At 36.9% G+C, this 2,400-nt stretch overlaps 1 protein-coding gene across 1 annotated transcript in view; it reads left to right on the plus strand.

Moving 5' to 3' along the window:
- The first annotated feature begins 806 nt into the window (after positions 1-806).
- Positions 807-2,400, plus strand: part of LOC105627694 (flocculation protein FLO11) — an 8,245-nt gene continuing 6,651 nt past the window's right edge. Inside the window, exon 1 of the mRNA XM_012208975.1 lies at positions 807-814. Within this exon, the coding sequence (XP_012064365.1) occupies positions 807-814 (8 nt within the window). The remainder of the gene's footprint in view (positions 815-2,400) is intronic.

Raw genomic sequence — 2,400 nt, forward strand, 5'->3', positions numbered from 1 at the left:
TATATATATATATATATATATATATATATATATATATAATATGTATATGTTATATTTGTAAATTTTTTGGAAATAGTTATAATCTATTCCAAAAGAAAGAAGTGAAGAAATATTTTAACAAAAGATTCATTAAATCAATAACAAATATAGTTTGTAGTGCAAAGATTAAACAATAATGAAAAGAAAGAGAGAGAGAGAGAGAGAGAGAGAGAGAGAGAGAATCGTAAAGCTCGATCGAAGCGAAGAGATGAGCGAGAAGACGAGAGTTCGCTATATTCGATCTGTATCGTGCCGTGTATGAATTGTCACAAAGAAATTCGACGCGTGGCAGGAATCTCGCTCTTTTGTGGAAATTCGCTCGCTTCTCGAGAGGGGGTTGACGGCGAGACAAGGAGAAGCAGGTAGAGTGAAGCAGAGGCCGAAGGGGACGATTTCGCGGTCGCATTGCCGCCACCGCCGACCGCATCGCGGCTCCGCTCGGCTTCGATGCCAAAGAACGAAGCGCTGTTATGACTCGAGTCCAGCTCGGTCGTCCTCGTCGTTGTCGTCGTCGTCGTCGTCGTCGTCGAAAGTCGAGGTGAATCTATCTTGCCGTCACGCCGTCCCGCGCCGCGCCGGTTTGACATTAAAACTGCTCGCAACACATGCGGGAATCTCGATTCGGTCCCGGGTGGTTTTTACCTTAATTAATTCTTTCCGCGTCCGGTGTTCGACGTGACATATATTGATTATCGCACGTATATACGATTCACGTTATCGCGTTTACTGCTCACGTTACTTCAATCCCGTTTGTTTCCGTCAAGATCATGAAATGGTACGTATATGTACGAGTATATAAATGCACTTGCCGATTAATTAATTAACGCGACGTCGAATGTCGCTCCAAGTGATTGTATCGCGATGCTATCAATTGAATCTAATTTCACTATGTAATTTTGCTTTTTGCAAATGCTTTTAGAGACGCTAACTGAAGCGTATGATCGTGCGTTATACTGTTTGGTGCAATGAAGAGATGCATTACGATGTCTGTGGCAAGCGTCAATTTCTGTTCAATATTCATTTCAAACAAATAAATTATAAATCTTTGCCAGAGCGTTAAACTTAACCGTTTTGGAATACTTCCCGAATATATGTATAATCAACTAAGAGAGATATCTGGATTTAACACTTCTCTTATAAATAGAGAGAATAACGCAAATTTCTCGCTTTCAGCGCGAAATCAGCGCTTTCAGATCGAAAATCGCGCATGGCTATTCCTGAAATTCGGAAGCTGTTTATGAAAATGGAAAAGATACGCGACTTTTCTTTCATCTCGCTTCGCTTAATCATTTTCTCCTGAGAACAAGAAATGTAAATAATTTAATCAGGGCTTTTTTCATATTTTTATTTTCGTAATTTAGAACAAAAGCGTTCAAAACCGTTCGCGCTAATTTTTCAATCTAGAATTATTTATTTGAAAATTAAAATAGTTTGGTAAATTCAACATTATCGATATAAAACGCAGGTAATTAAGAAATAATAAATTAGATGGCAATTCAATAACTTGAATGCGTAATTATATAACGATATAATTACATCTATTTTAGTACCGGGAGGTTGTATATGTCTTATTAAAGTCTCTTTAAATAATCTCGTTACCCTATATATTCTTTATTGTCATTATCTGATAACAAATCGTACTATGCATAATAATTTACGTATAGACTTACAGATTATCGCGATATTCGTACGTATGTAATTGAAGTAAATAGGTAATGATAACGAATATCGTTTGCTCTTATTTAGATAGAGCGAAAATCAAAGTATTCCGCGTTCCAGGCTATTCTTATTTACGCGCAGATGTTTGCAACGTCGGTTCATAATTGGTCCGTGCGGAATAAGAAAATGGAATGAGAGAAAAATGGAAACAGTTGGAAAAGTTGCCTGGCGCGGAGGAAGATGCTGCTCGATGGACGAGTGTATTATATATGCCGAGTGGGGCCGTTTAAAAATAGACATTTAAACTTAAATTATGCCCTCTAGCAAAGGGAGCTGCGAGAGCGAGCGGTCAAAATTTTATAAGCGCTTTACGCCTTAAATATAACCGAAGGATGTCGTCAATGGCGAAATTTGTTTTCAAATTCGATCCATATAATTGTAACAAGAGACTGCAAAAATTAATGTTGCAATTAATATTTGTGAATTAAAAGTACAATTGTATGAAAAAAATAGCGAGAGTATTCCCTCATTCTGCTGTAATTAATAGCTATAGATCTTACCTTTCATTAAATTACAATAACAGGCAATCGAATCTTTAATTAGAATTTAATTACGTATATATATATATATATATATATATATATGTGTGTGTGTGTGTGTGTGTGTGTGTGTGTGTGTGTGTGTGTGTGTGTGTGTGTGTGT

This window comes from Atta cephalotes (assembly GCF_000143395.1).
Source record: "Atta cephalotes unplaced genomic scaffold scaffold00001, whole genome shotgun sequence".
NCBI classification, from domain to species: Eukaryota; Metazoa; Arthropoda; class Insecta; order Hymenoptera; family Formicidae; genus Atta; species Atta cephalotes.